At 41.0% G+C, this 17,127-nt stretch overlaps 1 protein-coding gene across 11 annotated transcripts in view; it reads left to right on the top strand.

Moving 5' to 3' along the window:
• Positions 1 to 17,127, top strand: part of COL23A1 (collagen type XXIII alpha 1 chain) — a 354,065-nt gene that overhangs the window by 269,765 nt on the left and 67,173 nt on the right. For all 11 annotated transcript variants that reach the window (XM_033927623.1, XM_033927632.1, XM_033927626.1 and 8 more), the window contains 2 exons: positions 13,425 to 13,451; positions 14,152 to 14,178. In XM_033927623.1, coding sequence (XP_033783514.1) covers positions 13,425 to 13,451; positions 14,152 to 14,178 — 54 coding nt within the window. The remainder of the gene's footprint in view (positions 1 to 13,424; positions 13,452 to 14,151; positions 14,179 to 17,127) is intronic.

The raw sequence follows: 17,127 nt of genomic DNA, 5'->3' as shown, positions 1-17,127 counted from the left end.
TGCAAATGAGGGAAATAGCATGCAAATTTGGGAGGGCAGCGATTCACTAAACACTTTAGCTAACACCGATTGGGCTTGTCCCCTAAAAATTTGTAATTTTTTTGATGTGTACATCGGTTAGAATTTTGAATAAGCGATCAATCAAATCTTTAATAAACTTGAAACTTGAAGCGACTGCTGAAGACCAGTCACTTCTATCCTGGCCGACTCTCCTGCCCTCTTCTGCTCTTTAAAACCACGGGCTCACAATGCTTTTTAGCATAGCAAGCCCGTGGTTTTAAATCTACCGCTGACACTGCCCACCCAGTCCCCGCAAATATGCCAGGAGGGATGCCAACTCCCTCCTGCCATCGCGAAACCCCCATCAGCCCGGCCTACCCCGTACCAACAAGTACCCCTAACCCCCTCCCTCCCCGAACCCCCCCAAATTTTGCCCCGCAGCTGCGTCGAAAATAATTATGGCAGGAGGGTTCCCACTCCCTCCTGCCATCGGTCCCACCCAAAAACTAACGTAACGGCAGGAGGGACGCCCTCTCTCCACCCCCAATCCCCCCCACCCCCTCCCCATACCTTTAGAGGGGTGCTCAATCCCTCCTACTCCAATGCCTCCCGCGACGAGTCTGAGGCCTTAGGCCACGCCCCGGTGGATCATGAGATGTACGGGGTGGGGCCTAAGGCCCTGATTGGCTGAGGTGCCTCAATAGGTTCCAATAGGTGCCTTATTAAAATTGCAGCTTCCGTAAGGTAAGTTACAAGTTAAAATGCCACAAAAACTGCTAATTTGACTATGGCAAGTAAAAGGGCTCCATAGAAACAGAAAATGATAGCACATGAAGACCATATGGCGTCTCTACTTTGCCCATCTCTACAATACCTTCTTCTCTCTCAGAGATCCTCAGTACTTTTCCCATGCTTTTACTCCTTTTAATTCAGAATTTTTAATGAACCTCCAATATACAGTACTCAAATATGTACTACTTACAGGTGTCAATATTCTCACAAAACATTCCACAGAAACCATACTTAATACATAACAAGAAGTTTCCCCAAACTTCATTGAGGAGTATTACAGAACGGTAAGCAATACAAAATGGAAATGCTGTTGTTATATCCTCCCACTTTTCTCCCATTTGAACTTTGGCGCACTGTAAATAATTTGAAATTTTTTACGTTACTAAAATACACAATTCAATTTCGCACACAAATTCCTGTCAAGAGGCAGGAAAACAAGAACATAGCCTCTCCACTATGAGAGAGAAACAAAATACGCTTCAAAAAAGGCGGATAAATAAATCCTAATAAATAAACAAACCACTCTATCTGAGACCCAACTGCATTACCATGTCTGGATATATCAAAAAAGGGCTTCCTCAAAACTACGTATGCTGTGGTCTGCCCTGACAGGCACTGACAACTTATGCGGAGCAAGGATTTTCCTTACCTACTCATATGGTAGTTCAGAGAACAATGCAAGCCATTGTATTACTATTTAAAAGGGGTTTTCAAAAAAAAAAAAATCTTCAGTCACTTTTCCTCACTGGAAAGAATACCAGGAGTTCAAAATAGTATACAAATTAAGTTTTATTACATAAATATAGTATTTTTAGCCATAATCATTAATTAAGTACAGAGTTTGAATCAATACGTTACCAGTTATTGCATCATCACTCCGTCAGGGGACCACGATCAGGAGGCTTATTCAATATGTCATCACACAGCTCGTCAGCAGTGGAAAAGTCCCTATCTTTTTTTCAGGGAAAGCACCATTTATATTGTACTTTTTACCCATCCCCTCCTTTTGGGTTGGATAATCAGACGCGTGCTAATCGCATGCTGAGATGATGTTTACCAATCAGTATGTGTTAAAAACATCTTGGCCTGACTCGTGAGCTGATTATCCATCCCCTCATTGTGGATTGGATAATCAGACGCGTGCTAATCGCATGCTGAGATGATGTTTACCAATCAGTAGGTGTTAAAAACATCTGGCCTGACTCGTGAGCCGATTACCCATCCCCTCATTGTGGATTGGATAATCAGACGCGTGCTAATAGCATGCTGAGATGATGGTTACCAATCAGTATGTGTTAAAAACATCTTGGCCTGACTCGTGAGCTTATCCATCCCCTCATTGTGGATTGGATAATCAGACGCGTGCTAATCGCATGCTAAGATGATGTGTTTCTGTGATCACCAATCAGTATGTGTTAAAAACACTTGGCCTGACTCGTGAGCACCACGTATCCAAGGCAGTCTCACTCAATATCAATATTCCTTACATACCATTCGTTTCTCATTTGTATCACGGCCATTTATGATAAAGGGCAAGCTTTCAATTTTATTTATTTATTTAATTTAATGTTTTTTTTTTAACTTATATTCTGTTTATACCTAAGTGAATTAAAAAAATAAATGTAATCATAAGATAAACACACAAAAAAATACTCCAGTATAAAGCAATAAAACAAAACAATACACAGATAACATTTCCATTAATCATCTCATTCCTTCAGTCACTTCTTCTTAAGCACTTAAAAGGCTTCTATAAAAAGAGATGTTTTAAATAATTTTTTAAAAACTTTGAAAGTTATTATTTATTCTCAGTTGTCCAACCAGATTATTCCAAAGCTCCAGTAAACACAGTTATGCGTTTAATAAGAGCTTGAAGATCAACGAAAAAGAAAGTAATTGCCACTAAGGATCTCCCGTACGAGGAACGGTTAGAAAAATTACAGTTTTACTCGCTCGAAGAGCGCAGAGAGAGGGGAGACATGATCGAAACGTTCAAATATCTCACGGGCCGCATCGAGGCAGAGGAAGATGTCTTCTTTTTCAAGGGTCCCTTGGCAACAAGAGGGCATCCGTGGAAAATCAGGGGCGGGAAACTGCGAGGTGACACCAGGAAGTTCTTTTTTACTGAAAGGGTAGTTGATTGCTGGAATAGTCTTCCACTTCAGGTGATTGAGGCCAGCTGCGTGCCTGATTTTAAGGCCAAATGGGATCGACACGTGGGATCTATTCACAAGGTAAAGGTAGGGGAGGGTCATTAGGGTGGGCAGACTGGATGGGCCGTGGCCCTTATCTGCCGTCTATTTCTATGTTTCTATGTTAAGGATCATAATTTGAAAGGCTTTTGCCGTGCAGAGGAAACCTTCTTGGAAGTAAGTTTCAAATAGGTTTCATTCAGACCTGGAGAAAGGGACAATTTAATCCAAATGTTCATAGTCGTTCAAACTCTCTGATTGCCAAATGATTACGAATGTAAGATAATCCAATTTAAATACAGTATGAGAACACATTCTTTTTTTTTTTTTTTTGGGGGGGGGGTTTAATTCAAAGAAGTTTAATCCAAACGTCTCCATCCATATAACGTTTGATTTATGAAGCCTAATGATCAAGGAGAAGAAAGAGCCATCTGTCTTGCTTAATTCAGAGAGCATGGTGCTAATAAAATGAATATCTAAGCAGTTCTTTTTACAGGGCACATTGGAGCCTTTATTACAAACATGTACGGGATGGTTAACCAAAGTTTCCAACTCATTCGGCTACTCACCTCTTCTTTTAAGTAGCTCTTGGAGCGTAGCCAACATAAGAGCTTCTGGTACTTTTTTTTTAATGTATTTGAACAGAATGTTTTGTTGTTTTGGTGACCCGTCAAGAGCGCGCAGGACTTTGGCGTGCTGACAATCCCACGGTGACATTTGCGTGTAGAACATATGTGCGCTGCTGCTTCCGCTACTTTAAAGCCTTTCCATTAGTGCTTGCGTTCCCATTGGGGAGAGGGGAAATTCCCACACACACACTACTCTGAAAACTCCTGAACAGCAAAAACAGAAAGGAGAACGGGCATTTTCAGTGAGCACGAGAACTTGTAAATGTACTGGCAGGATTCCCCCCCACACACACACCCTCACAGTGCTAATGGGAATGCTTCAAAGAGGCGGAAGAGAGAGCTTGTACATTCAAACTATGTAAAAAGTCACAAGAGTAAATACCGTACATGTAATAGAAACATGATGGCAGATAAAGGCCAAATGGCCCATCTGCAACATCCATTGTCTTTTTCGTTGTTGCTTTCCTGCCCCTCACTGTCATGAAGGCAGTTTCTCCTGTTTGTCTTTTGGACAGTAAGTAGACTACCAGGGTTTAGGACCTGCAGAAAAGGGACTCATAAGTGGGCACAAGATAAAGCCAATATCCCCCAGGGCAGGGATATGCAATTCCGGTCCTCGAGAGCCGGAGCCAGGTCAGGTTTTCAGGATATCCACCATAAATATGCATGAGGCAGTGCATGCAAATCCATCTCATACGTATTCATGGTGGATATCCTGAAAACCTGACCTGGCTCCGGCTCTCGAGGACCGGAATTGCCTACCCCTGCCCCAGGGCATCATGCTGCCTTGCAAGAATTAGAGATCAAGAAGACCTATGACTGCATGACTTGAAATGAACACAGAATATAGTTGAATTTTGGCGCATGTTACATTCCAACAACATCTTTTAACTTTTTAAAAGGCAAATATTGTCCCATTCTGGTTTATGCTGGCTTAAAATTCTGACTACAGTGTTCACAAAATGGCTGACGTACAAGAACCATATGTGCTTCTTGAGCCTTGAGGTAAATATTGAATCACCCACGTCGTGTTTGATGTAAAATAAGAAAACGTCCCAAAAGAAAGACAAGACAAATTGACTTCGGGCGAACATTAAGACCAGAGCTCCTGAAAGGTGATTCTTTTATAATAGGATTCATTGAACTCCGGAAGCCGGGTCTGAGCTCTTCTTCTCATAGAACAACATGCCATGAATTCCTAACGCTTTTCTGGCAGTCAGGAATGATACGATGAGAAAGTCAGTTGTTTTGTTTTAAAGCAAGCGTGCCAAATTTGTACAGTTTGAGCTGAAACTTTGTGCCACTTCGGAAGGCTCATGCATTCTGAATTTTTATTAAGCTTTAAGTTTCAAGTTTATTGATTTTTAATATACCGACCATCAACGAGTATCAAGCCGGTTTACAATAAAATGTTAAAATAGAGATAAAAATGATACTTAAAAGTAATGTCTATGAGGAGAAAGGGAAGTGAACATTAAAGACATAGACAAGACGAACTTGAAAGTGATGATTAAAAGGGAGGAGTGGGTAAAATTACATTATTAGAGTTAAAAGAAAAAAAAAGGGGGGTTGAAAGGAAATGGAAAGAAAGGGGAAAAAACATTAGGGTTAGGATCGCTTCTTGAAAGCAGTTGGTTGATTTAAGAAGAGATATTCAAGAGTGATTGAATGCGTCTTGGAATAAAAACGTTTTTAGGTTAGTCTTAAATTTATCGATTAAGTTTTCATGACGGAGATTAGATGGTAGAGCATTCCATAGGGTTGGGGCTACCAGTGAAAAATTAGATTTCCTAGTATAGAAAAATTCCTTTACAGAAGGGATGGAGAGTAAGTTCTGGTCAGCTGATCTGAGAGTTCGTGAAGGGTGCAAGGGAATAAGGAACTTATCGAGGAAAGAAGGTTGATGGGAGAGTTTAATTTTAAAGACCAACAGGATAGTTTTGTAGGTAATGCGATGTGTGATGGGAAGCCAGTGGGCTTCTTTCAGGAGAGGAGTGACATGGTCGTATTTCCCTAATTTGTATATAAGTTTTATTGGCGTATTCTGAATTAGCTGTAGACGTCGCAATTCTTTTTAAGTGATTCCATTGTAAAGAGAATTGCAATAGTCAAGATGAGAGATAACTAAGGAGTGAATAAGGGTCATGATTGCTTCCGTGTCTAGAATATAAGTCTGTGTAGGGTTACCAGATTTTACCTCAGTAAAATCCGCCCCAGGCCCGCCCTGTAAAACCTGTAAAACCTGTGAAAAGCATACCCCAGGGGCAGGGGTAGGCAATTCCGGTCCTCGAGAGCCGGAGATTTTACCTCAGTAAAATCCGCCCCAGGCCCGCCCTGTAAAACCTGTGAAAAGCATACCCCAGGGGCAGGGGTAGACAATTCCGATCCTCGAGAGCCGGAGCCAGGTCAGGTTTTCAGGATATCCACAATAAATAAGCATGAGATAGATTTGCATCTCAAGGAGGCGGTGCATGCAAATCCATCGCGTACATATTCATGGTGAAGATCCTGAAAAACCTGATCTGGCTCTGGCTCTCGAGGACCGGAATTGCCTACCTTTGCCCCAAGGGGACATTCTTTAACTTAGCCATTAAAACTCTATGCTGCTATAAGTGATGCACAGATTGCGGGGGGAGATTTTTGGGGGGTTGTTTTATGTATGTTCTATGTATTTTGAATGTACTAGAATAATCCACTTTAGTTTAAAGCAGAATGTAAATGAAATACATAAATAAAAACACTTACACATGTAAATGATTAAGCTGTTGGCGGTCATGCTGCTTAAGTGCTATTCTGCAAAACCCGCTTACCTTCTATAGTGTGTATTTGCAAGGGGTGTACACGGGAGGGGGAGAGCATGAGTAGGACATAGGTGGATTTTCCACTTAGGTAAACTTACCGAATAGTATGTGTAAATGGTAGCCTATCTATACTCATGGGTCCATGTCTTAGAAGCATCTCACTGTAAATATTCTTCTTCTTCCTGTTTTACATGTAACTTTAATTTATTTTATCTGTTTAAAATTATAACTTCTATCTATCTATTGCCTCTTCTATCTATCTATCGCCACTTGAACATGTAACTCTCCCCTCAAAAATGGATTTCCTGTCCTATTAACCCTCTTTCTTCCTCCCCTCTTAAAGTCAATCAATTTGTACCTTTGCTTAATCTTTGTAAACCGCATAGAACTTCACGGTATTGCGGTATATAAGCTATTATTATTATTATTTTTATAAATTCTTTTGGGATGCTAGGGTAGGGGAACTTGTCAGATATGTTTGTGATTTTTTTTTTTAAGACAACAAAGGTTTATATCTGATTTTCAGCGTCTGTTTGACTGAGCAACTCAAGCCACCTAGACTTGAGTTAAATATAGTGAGTGAAATTTTGACCAACCAGAGTTAGCCAAATTTTAGTCAAAAATTTTCCTAAAGAGACCTGGATAAAATTAACAAGTGATCTTGACCTTTCAGTGGCCGTTTGAAAATTGAACCCTAACTCATAGAGTTTACAAGTACTGTAATTCAAGTTTTAAGTTTATTTTACAAAATTTTATACCGCTAAATCAGACTTCTGAGCGGTGTACAATAAAAATAGAGTTTGCAGTTGACAATTAAAATATACGTAACATATTCAGACAAAGATAAACGGGACCAAATGGAAAGAAGGGTAGGAACTACAATATTTTAAGGAAAGAGTACAATTAGGGAGAGAATGACCAGGAAGGGAAAGATGAGGCCTTCTGCTGTCGGCGTCTGTGTAGCCCTTATAAGGGCAATTAAGTATCAAATGCATCTTTGAACAAAAATGTTTTCAGCTTTGTTTTAAAATGAAGCAGAGATAATTCTTCACGATGATAATTAGGAATAAAATTCCAAAGGGATGGCGCGGTCACTGCAAAACTATTGGATCTTATTGTATTTATGTACTTGAGGGATGGGACTGCAAGATTTTGAGACATAGAGCGAAGTCTTCTAGATGGACAATAGGGGATTAGTGAACTATTGATAAATTCAGGTTGGTTACTTTGATGTGTCTTGGACGCAATGGTTGGTTGAGTAGTACAAAGAGGGAGTGGGAACCTTGATAAAGCCCATCGAATTGCACGGGCGAAACATGTTGGTGCATGGTGAAATAAACCCCCCCTGAACAGCGTCTTACTAAAAGCTAAGTACTTTTAGTAATTACAATAAGTTATTTATTTAAAAGATTGAAATAGTGCATACTGGATCCAATGACGAGTGGGAGCGTAAAGCCCAGCACAATGAGAGAGTTTGAGTGCGTGGTGGCCCGCTGAGGACCAGTGAATATAAAGCTTTAAATAAACTGTTGTTGAATGAAGTTTAGCAAAGCTGTGAGGTAACATCTTACAGTTGAGATCGGTTGAAAGCAGTGTATGCACATAGATCTCATGCATATTCATTGGGGAAATCCTGAAAACCCGATTAGATTCCGGCCGGTTCAGAATTGCCCATGTCTGTTCTAGACTAGGGATCTCAAAGTCCCTCATTGAGGCCGCGATCCAGTCGGGTTTTCAGGATTTCCCCAATGAATATGCATTGAAAGCAGTGCATGCACATAGATCTCATGCATATTCATTGGGGAAATCCTGAAAACCCGACTGGATTGCGGCCCTCAAGGAGGGACTTTGAGACCCCTGATCTAGATGCTTACACTCCCTAAATGACAATTGTTTATTCCCTCAGTTTCCAATGTAAAATTTACTACTACCGGAGAATACGCATTCTTTGGCGTAGCTCCCTCTCTGTGGAATGACATCCCTAAAACCCTCCGCCTAGAACCAACTTCTATTAAGTTGAAAATGATCACTCAAGATCCATTTATTTACAAAAGCTGTTGATGAGGGGTTGGCTTGGACAATAGTCTCTACTTAATTATCCCCTAATTCTATAAAAAGTGCCGAAAATTGGGCGTGCAAATTTCATCATGTACCAAATTTGCAAGTGCAATTTAATTAAATAGAGTAGCAAACTAATCAGCGCCAATAATTAATGCTTTAACAAGCAATTATCGGCACTAATTAGAATCAATTAGAAGTTATAGGCGTAAATTTAGATGCGAGTCAAAAAAGGGTGTGTGGAAATGGGCGTGTCGTGGCCAGATCGTGGGTATTCCACTCCACGATCGCACCCTCCCTTCCTACCCCCGTACCTCTTTAAATCTTCACCAGCGGCTGCGTGTGCTGGCATGTCCCTCCGCCGTCAATTCCTGGCCCCGCGACCCGGAAGTGATTTCAGAGGGAGCCAGGTTTGCGTGAGTAGCGGGCTAAAATAGCTGCTCGCGCTGGTGAAGGTTTTAAAGAGATACAGGGTGCAAGCCCCTCCCCCCCTTTCACTACACCACCGACTCGCCCTGTGTCTTCTAACTCGTGCTCCATTAATGCTGATGGCAAACGGCGAAAGCCATTGTCATTTCCCACATGATTCCTGCCAATGCCACTCAGCGGGATAAAGGGCCAGGCTTTTAGCGTTTTCTGTCAACATGACAGGAGCAGAGAACCAGATGTCATTCAAAGCATGAAAAAGATGCTGTTCAGAATTAGAGCCATACATCTCCTTTGCCTGGCAAAATGTTGACTTAAGTTTTTATTAGTGTTTTGCTTAGCTGCCTAGTGTATATTTTCAGAGTTTATTTTTCCCCCCAAACTGCTGCCAGTTGACATCTGCCGTATTATGTGAGCTGCTTTGGATGAAACACTGTCTAATATCCTGGAATCCTCTAAAACAGCATCTATTCTTGTGTTCAGAATACGGCTGTTCGTCTTATTTTTGGTTTTAAAAAAAATGGGAGCATATTACTTCATTCTATCAGAAGCTTCATTGGCTGCCATTGGAATCCAGAGTCTTATTTAAGTTCTCATGTATCTGCTACAAAGCAGTATTTAAACTAAACTAAACCTTAAGTTTGTATACCGCATCCTCTCCACAAATAACATAGTAACATAGTAGATAACGGCAGATAAAGACCCGAATGGTCCATCCAGTCTGCCCAACCTGATTCAATTTAAATTTTTTTTTTTTTTTTCTTCTTAGCTATTTCTGGGCAAGAATCCAAAACTTTACCCGGTACTGTGCTTGGGTTCCAACTGCCAAAATCTCTGTTAAGACTTACTCCAGCCCATCTACATCCTCCCAGCCATTGAAGCCCTCCCCTGCCCATCCTCCACCAAACAGCCACATACAGACACAGACCGTGCAAGTCTGCCCAGTAACTGGCCTAGTTCAATATTTAATATTATTTTCTGATTCTAAATCTTCTGTGTTCATCCCACGCTTCTTTGAACTCAGTCACAGTTTTACTCTCCACCACCTCTCTCGGGAGCGCATTCCAGGCATCCACCACCCTCTCCGTAAAGTAGAATTTCCTAACATTGCCCCTGAATCTACCACCCCTCAACCTCAGATTATGTCCTCTGGTTTTACCATTTTCCTTTCTCTGGAAAAGATTTTGTTCTACGTTAATACCCTTCAAGTATTTGAACGTCTGAATCATATCTCCCCTGTCTCTCCTTTCCTCTAGGGCAGGGGTGTCCAATGTCGGTCCTCGAGGGCCGCAATCCAGTCGGGTTTTCAGGATTTCCCCAATGAATATGCATTGAAAGCAGTGCATGCACATAGATCTCATGCATATTCATTGGGGAAAACCTGAAAACCCGACTGGATTGCGGCCCTCAAGGACCGACATTGGACACCCCTGCTCTAGGGTATACATATTCAGGGCTTCCAGTCTCTCCTCATACGTCTTCTGGCGCAAGCCTCCTATCATTTTCGTCGCCCTTCTCTTGACTGCCTCAAGTCTTCTTACGTCCTTCGCCAGATACGGTCTCCAAAACTGAACACAATACTCCAAGTGGGGCCTTACCAATGACCTGTACAGGGGCATCAACACCTTCTTCCTTCTACTGACTACTGACTATGTAGAGCTCGGCAGGGTTTACAGGAATTGATATAGAAAGGAACTCCAATGAAAAGTTGAAGGACTTAGTAAAGAGAAAGTTTAGAGGGACAGTATATCGAAGAGGGAGGGGTAATTATATTTTAGAGAAAAGCCAAGTTTTCAGGTGTTTTCTGAAGAGTTGGAGGGAGCTCAGACTCCGAAGCGGGGCAGCCATGCTGCCAGGCTATCTCACCCCTCATTTTACCCTGAGTTACATTAATAAGAGCTCTCAAAGAGTACACTTGTTTGCATATCCCTCAATAAAATCCTGTCATTACAAAAGGTTCCTCGACAGAACCTTTTCTTTTCAAGGCGGCCACACTGAATACATGGCTTGCCAAAACTGCGTTAGAAGCTTCCTCTTATCTTGATTTTAGAAAACAGATAAAAACTCAATTATTCAATAGACTGGCAACCTAATGTATCTTATTACTTACTTATAATTTTTATCTCATTTATCTCTTCCCACTGTAAGCTTTTAACTTTGCCGAAATTTTAGATGATTTCAATTTTAAACATTTCTTTGTACTGTATGTATGATGATTACATTAGAGATTTCTATTCCGCCATTACCTTGCGGTTCAAGGCGGATTACAAAAGAGATAAAAAATGGAGGGTTACAATGGAAGAATATTTGTCCTTTCTAGAGAGTTAAAGAGTAGGTTATGTAGTTTTTGTATGGCGGGAAGAGGGAGGGGGAAGGACGGTATGTTTGAAGTTAGGGCTGTTTCAGGAATTTCTTGAAGAGTTTAGTTTTTATTACTTTTCTGAACGTCTTGTAGTCTAGTGTCGTTATCAGTAGATTGGAGATTTGGTTATCTAGTTTAGCTGCTTGAGTGGCCAGGAGGCCATCGTATAGTTTTTTTCCGTTTTACTTCTTTGATCGAGGGGTGTGTGAATGGGGGGGGGTGTTTTTCTATGTCTGATTGAGGTGGTTTGGATGAGGCGGTTGTTCAAGTAGGTTGGGCTGTCTCCGTTTAAGGCTTTAAAGAACTCCCAGGTATAGCGGTATATAAAAATAAACTATGATTATTATTACAACTGATTCAGAATTCCGCCTCCAAGTTGATCTATGGAAAGAGCAAATTCGACCATGTGACTCCTTTGCTTTTCTCTCTCCATTGGCTCCCGGTTTATTTTAGAATTCAGTTTAAGTGTTCATGTATTGTTTTTAAGATTGTACATGGTATCTTTGCTCCTCTTGTTCCTCTGCTATGGAATGTTTACAGATTTTCACATGCGAGAGACATTCATCGATTTAAACTTTCTCTTCCTTCTAGGAAAGGAATTCAAGGAGTTAAGAATTTTAGCAGCTCTCTGGCGTTTAAATTTCCCCAATTATGGAATGAACTTCCCCTCATTTTGAGGTGTCCCAGTTCCTTCCAACTCTTCCGTAAACTTCTAAAAACTTTTTTATTCGCGAAACATTCTGAAAACTAACTCTTGTATTTCAGTTTTCTTTATTTTTTTTTCTTTATTGTTAACCGCGTCGAGCTTCCTTTGGATGAAGACCCGGTATATAAGGTTAAGTTTTAGTTTAGTTTAGTTCTAATTTATTGTCCTTTCCTGGGACAATTTAATGTTCTAATTTCTTGTCCTTTTCCTTTCCCCAACCCTGTCCTGGAGGACCAAAAGCCAGTCATGTTTTCGGGATAGCCCTAATGAATATGCATGAAAGAGGATTTGCATGTAATGAAGATGATAGGAGTGCAGATCTGCCCCATGCATATTCATTAGGTTCTATCCCGAGAACACGATTGGCTAGTTGTCCTCCAGGACAGGGTTGGGGACCACTGCTCTAAAAAGTGGAATATCAGCCTAGTAGACAAATTAAGAGGCCCAGAAAATGCGTCAGGGATCTTTCCTTGACTGTTGGTATTCTGATCTCTAGCAATCGTCTAATCTGGGTTCATGGGGGAGCTATGGAAGGTGTTCCATAATTTTGCAATAAAACTCTGTGGTTATAAAGCGCAGGAGATAACGGTAGCATACATGGTAACACAAGAGCCCCAAATATTTGTGTTCTTGAAAAGTGTGCACTTGGGCTATTGTACATATCCAGTTAGCAAGCCGTTGTGTCATTTTGTTCTGCTAAATGTTTGTTACCCCAGAGCCTTTAGTTCAAAATACTCGTTTCTGGAAATGGAAGGGGGCAATCAAATAGCAAATTCAGTAACCATGCCAGAAGCTAGACTTTCAAGAGGGGGATATGGAAGGGGGGGCAGCTGAAGAACTTTCCATATCTGCCTTTCTTTCCCTCCCTCTAACTTCTTCTAAATATTATCATTTTCCTTAAAGAAGACATTATTATTCCTTATTCTATATCAGTGGTCTCAAACTCAAACCCTTTGCAGGGCCACATTTTGGATTTGTAGGTACTTGAAGGGCAGCAGAAAAATTAGAGTGGGCAGACTTGATGGGCTGTAGCCCTTTTCTGCCGTCATCTTTCTATGTTCTATGTCTTATTAAAGAAATGACAATTTTTCATGAGGTAAAACTCTTTATAGTTTATAAATCTTTCCTTTTGTCTAAGTCTTAATAATAATATTGTAACTTGTAGCTAAAGACATATGATCAAGAAACTGTTTTATTTTACTTTTGTGATTATGATAAACATACCGAGAGCCTCAAAATAGTACCTGGCGGGCCGTATGTGGCCCCCGGGCCGCGAGTTTGAGACCACTGTTCTATATCCATTGCTATCCACATTTCTCCTTTAAATTTGTTCTTTTATAACTTCATTCCTTCCTTAAATGTATTGCCTGTGTTCTCTTTATAGCTGAGATATTTTCTTTGCTGGTTTGGGTAAATTTGCTTCTTTTCTTTTTCTCACGTCTTAACTCTTCTTTTTAGGGACCACTTGGTTTGGACGGCAAACCGGTAAGTAGCCAACAAAAATCGTGTTTCCATTGATTTTTATTTTCATTCGCATTCATGTGAATGCAGTAACAAAATCCTGTATTCAGAAATGTGCCTTGAGCGTGCACCATACCGTGGGGAATATTTCAGAATAATACGTGTCGATATGAGCCCACTGAAAAAAGTTTTAACGCCACCTAGACCAGGGGTGGGCAACTCCAGTCCTCGAGGGCCAGAATCTTAAAATCAAGTGGTTCTGTGTGGCCAACATTTATGTATAATAATTTTTATTGAAAGAATCAAATAATCAGTACAATAGGATAATACAAAAATACATTCAATACAATAAGAATCACAATAACAAATTTAAATCATTCTTTCAAATCTAATTTCCATATGAATTAATTCAATCTTATCTACACCCCCCTTAATTCCATCCCCTACCCATTACCTTCCCCTAAATGAAATCCCTCACCCTGGATGAAAGTTGACAAAAATAAAGAATTAAAATAAAAAAACTGGAATGTAATTAGTAAACCTAATTTTCATAATAAATCATTGATAACCAAACTTCGTATTTTTGGTTTTAAGAAGAGACAGATGCATAAAATAGCTGCTCATCGGAGAACAGAATTGTTAAAAGTGACTAAAATTTGGGTAAATAGTTAATGTCATTAAAGCTGCTATAGTTCTTTCTTATGATTTGTTTTTCGTTTTTTAGGGTCACCCTGGACCAAAAGGGGAAAAGGTAAGATCCCATTGCACAGAACTTTTCCAAATTTAGGCAACATGGAAAAAAAAAAAAAAAAAAAAGCAAGAGCAAAGTGTCACCTTTATTTTCTGACACTATAAAAATATTCTAGTTACTATTTAGCTGGTGGCAATCAGTATTATTATAAACACCGGCTGCCACCAGTTGAGTTAGACCTGGATATTCAATGCTGGGCATCTGTCTGGATACTGGCACTTGACCAGGTGTTTGGTTACACCCGGAATTTAACCGGTCATGGTTGATATTGAGTGCTGTACTCCGATAACTATGTCAGTGTTTTGGCCAAACAGCCTGAAACAGGAGTCTGAGACATGAAAAGCCAAAACGAAGCGATGGAACTGGATGCAAACACACATGTCCTCTATAAATAGCAGGTATGGTGGATACCAAAACGCTCTCTCCAGTGATCAAACTTAAAAAAAAAAAATCATATGTTCGTCAATGCAAAGCTGCTAATGAACCTTTTTTTATTAATAGGCTTTACAATGTCCAGATTCGTGAGCAGTTTGTGAAGCGTTGCAACCTTGTTTTGACGAACATATGATTCTTTTTGAAGTTTGATTGCTGGAAAGAGCGTTTTTGGTTATTCACCATACCTGTTATTTTTAGGAAGTGTGTGTTTGCATCCAGTTCCATTGCTTCATTTTGACTTTTAATTTCTCAAACTCCTGATGCAGGCCGTGTAGCCAAAACACAGTGTTGAGTCACTAGAATGCTATATTTGTCAATAAAGCAACACACTTGGACTTGATCTCCGCCATCTCCACTGTTGTTGTTTTCATTTCCACTATTTGTGGTTGAGTGGCGCTGAAGGGAAGTGGGGAGGAGCAGACGCTGGATGGAAGTGGGGAGGGGAGAGAGAGGGGAACAGATGATGGAAGGGGAGAGTGAGAGAGGGGATCGGACGCTGAAGGGAAGTGAGGAGGAAAGAAAGGGAGCAGACACTAGAAGGAAGTGGGGAGGAGAGAAAGGGGAGCAGACTCTGGAAGGAAGTGGAGAGGAGAGAGAGAGAGAGCACATGCTGGATGGAAGGAGGGGATAAAGAAAAGAGCACATGCTGGATTGGGGGAAGAGGATATATTTAATGAGATATTGGAATGGGTGAGGGAAAGAGGTAGAAAGCTTTAGGTAGACACAATAAAAGGGAAATTGAGGACTGGAAAGTAAGTAGATGAGGTAGAAAACAAATTGAGAAGGAAGAAAAGAAAAGGAAGAGAGAGGAGAGAGAAAGAGAGATACTAGAGCATTGGAGAAAGGGGAAGAGACAGATACCAGATCTGAAGGGAGGAAAGAGATGCTTAAAACCACCTGGGGGGAGGGAGGGAAAGATGGAAGGGAAGAAGACAGAGATGCCAGACCATGGGGGGAGCAGAGGGAAGAAGATGGGTGCCAGACCAATGGCAAGGTGGGGGAGATGGAAGAGAGAGGCAGACAGTTTCTGGTAGAGGCATAGAAATAGATCAGATGCCATATGGAAGAGGCAGAGAGAAGGCAGACAGTGGATGGAAGGAAGAGAATGATGAGAAGATGAGGAAAGCAGAAACCAGACAACAAAGGTAGAAAAAAAATTCTATTTCTTTTCTTTTTTTGCTCTAGGATAACGTAGTATTGTAGCTGTGTCAATAAACATTTATAAACAAAGTCCTGCCAGCTGAAGATCTCTTCCTCTAGTTCAGCAGCCAGAACTCTGGTTTATAAAATGTCAATTGTACAGAATGTTGTTTCTTTTTATACTTTATTAAAATAAGTTCAGTATAAATTATTCGAGACTTGTGAAAAGATAGGATCTGATGGTTTGTGGGGACAGGGACTGAGCTCACAGGGATGGGGCGGGGACAGGGACTGAGCTCGCAGGGATGGGATGGGGACCGAGCTCGCAGGGATGGGATGGGGACCGAGCTCGCAGGGATGGGGCGGGGACAGGGACTGAGCTCGCGGGGATGGGAACTAATTTTTTCCCTGTGCCATTTTCTAGCGCTGTATTTGGAATGCCGTTAATATGAGGAGTTGCTGAAAAGTTCTCAGCCCAACCAAGAAGAGAATGACAGTAGATAAGGTTCAATCAATGATCTGAAACAATGTCCAAACACAGAATTTTGTTTCTGCAAATTGGCACTTCATGGTATAAGATAACCCTCTTTTCAGCTACAATGGCGAAATAAAGCTCAGAATTTAGGAAGCTAGTTCGTTGGGCTGAAACTTTTCAGCACCCCTCCGTACCTGAAGCTGTCAAAGTGCCTGATACTCCATTCTATTTTCATTTTCAGGGGAGAGGGAAGGGGACAGCGACCACTGAGGGATTAAGGCATGATTTAATCTCTCAGTCAGAGCACCTTTTTGACCCTAGACATAATTGAAACAGGTCTAAGGATGTCCTCCTTTTTGAGACTTGAAAGTTTCCTTCCCTCCACTATTTGCTGTTGGATTGGACATAGTAACATAGTAGATGACGGCAGATAAAGACCCGAATGGTCCATCCAGTCTGCCCAACCTGATTCAATTTAAATTTTTTCTCTTAGCTATTTCTGGTCAAGAATCCAAAGCTCTACCCGGTACTGTGCTTGGGTTCCAACTGCTGAAATCTCCGTTAAAACCTCCTCCATCCCATCTAAACCCTCCCAGCCATTGAAGCCCTCTCCAGCTCATCCTCCACCAAACGGCCAAATACAGACACAGACCGTGCAAGTCTGCCCAGTACTGGCCTTAGTTCTATGTTTAATATTAGTTTCTGATTCTAGATCCTCTGTGTTCATCCTAGTCCTCTGGACTCTCCTAGTCCTGTCCAAACCATGCCTACAATGTTCCCCCTTGCTATTTGGACATACGGCAGTGTCGGACATCCAAATACTGTCTTTGCAAAATCAGGATTTGGACATTTCCAGTAGAATGACATTGCTTTCAGCATTGTGGGACATCAATATTCTT

Source organism: Geotrypetes seraphini, chromosome 18 (assembly GCF_902459505.1).
Source record: "Geotrypetes seraphini chromosome 18, aGeoSer1.1, whole genome shotgun sequence".
Lineage (NCBI taxonomy): Eukaryota > Metazoa > Chordata > Amphibia > Gymnophiona > Dermophiidae > Geotrypetes > Geotrypetes seraphini.
This window is presented reverse-complemented; position numbering and strand designations above follow the sequence as displayed.